At 57.6% G+C, this 1,097-nt stretch overlaps 1 protein-coding gene across 1 annotated transcript in view; it reads right to left on the bottom strand.

Annotated features, from left to right (window-relative positions):
• The window catches only part of ILF3 (interleukin enhancer binding factor 3), a 14,121-nt gene that overhangs the window by 4,921 nt on the left and 8,103 nt on the right, over positions 1 to 1,097 (bottom strand). Inside the window, exons 14-16 of the mRNA XM_031065520.1 lie at positions 967 to 1,065; positions 642 to 779; positions 211 to 387 (exon numbers count right to left, since the gene is read on the bottom strand). Coding sequence (XP_030921380.1) covers positions 211 to 387; positions 642 to 779; positions 967 to 1,065 — 414 coding nt within the window. The remainder of the gene's footprint in view (positions 1 to 210; positions 388 to 641; positions 780 to 966; positions 1,066 to 1,097) is intronic.

The raw sequence follows: 1,097 nt of genomic DNA, 5'->3' as shown, positions 1-1,097 counted from the left end.
AGACCAGTTCCCATTGGTCTTTTCCCATTCCAGACCAGTTCCCCTTGGTCTTTTCCCACTCCAGACCAGTTCCCATTGGTCTTTTCCTGTTTTAGACCAGTCCTGATCTGTATTTTCTGATCTTGGTTCCCATCGGTCTTTTCCCACTCCAGACCAGTTCCCACCACTCTTTTCCCACTGCAGAGCTACGGGATTGGGGATTTCACTCACTTTGACTGGGAATTTGGGGCCACCCCTGGCTGGAACGGGGGCTCTTTTCTTCTTGTTCTGCTCGATGGCAACGGGAGCATCTGGGAACAGCTTCTCCAGCGCGGCCAGCGCCGCGTAGGCTTTGGCCACCTTCTTGTTTGAGCCAGCACCTTGGAACTTCTGCCCGTCCACCTCCACCTTGGAAAGGGATGGAACCACACATTGAAGTGGGAAAGGGCAGGAAAAGATGGGAGACCTACAGGGAATCCCAGAGCTGGAAGTGTCACAGGCTGTCCCCGCCCATTAATGAGCTTTGAAGGTTTCTCCCAAGCCAAACCTCTTGGATTTGATGGTTTAAACTCTCGGGAAGGGGATGAGGTGGCTTTCCAAGCTCTTCTCCCACCCGAGGAGCTCTGGATTGGAGCTGCTGGGAGGCCCCTGTGTCCCCTCACCTCCATGACAAAGCGCTTGTCATGGCTGCCGCCCGTCTCTGAGATCAGCTCGTACTTGAGCCCGCGTCGCTTCTCGTTCAGCTCCATCACGGGGTTCTTCCCGTGCTTTGTCAGGATTGGTCCCTGCTGCTTCACGTTCTGAGGGTGGAGAAAGGTTGGGTGAGCCCCAAAACGTCCCCACTGCACATGGAGCTGCTCCCCAACTCTTTTGGGAAGAACACCCAAGGAGCCATCCTGCTTTCGCCAGGAGTGACCCAAAACCACCCAAAACCGCCCCAAACCAACACCAGCACAGCTGCCACGGTGCCAGGTGTCCCCCACCCACCTCAGGGGTCTGATCCGAGGGGGGTGAGGCTGCTGTGGGTGTTGACACCGTTTCCACCACGGGCGGAGGAGCCACCACCACCGGCTTGGTCTCCGTCTCCTCCCCCGACTCGTCGCCCCTGCCGGAGGCCC

Source organism: Geospiza fortis, unplaced genomic scaffold (genome assembly GCF_000277835.1).
Source record: "Geospiza fortis unplaced genomic scaffold, GeoFor_1.0 scaffold566, whole genome shotgun sequence".
NCBI classification, from domain to species: Eukaryota; Metazoa; Chordata; class Aves; order Passeriformes; family Thraupidae; genus Geospiza; species Geospiza fortis.
The sequence above is the reverse complement of the archived record's forward strand: the minus strand, read 5'-3'. Positions and strand labels throughout refer to the sequence as shown.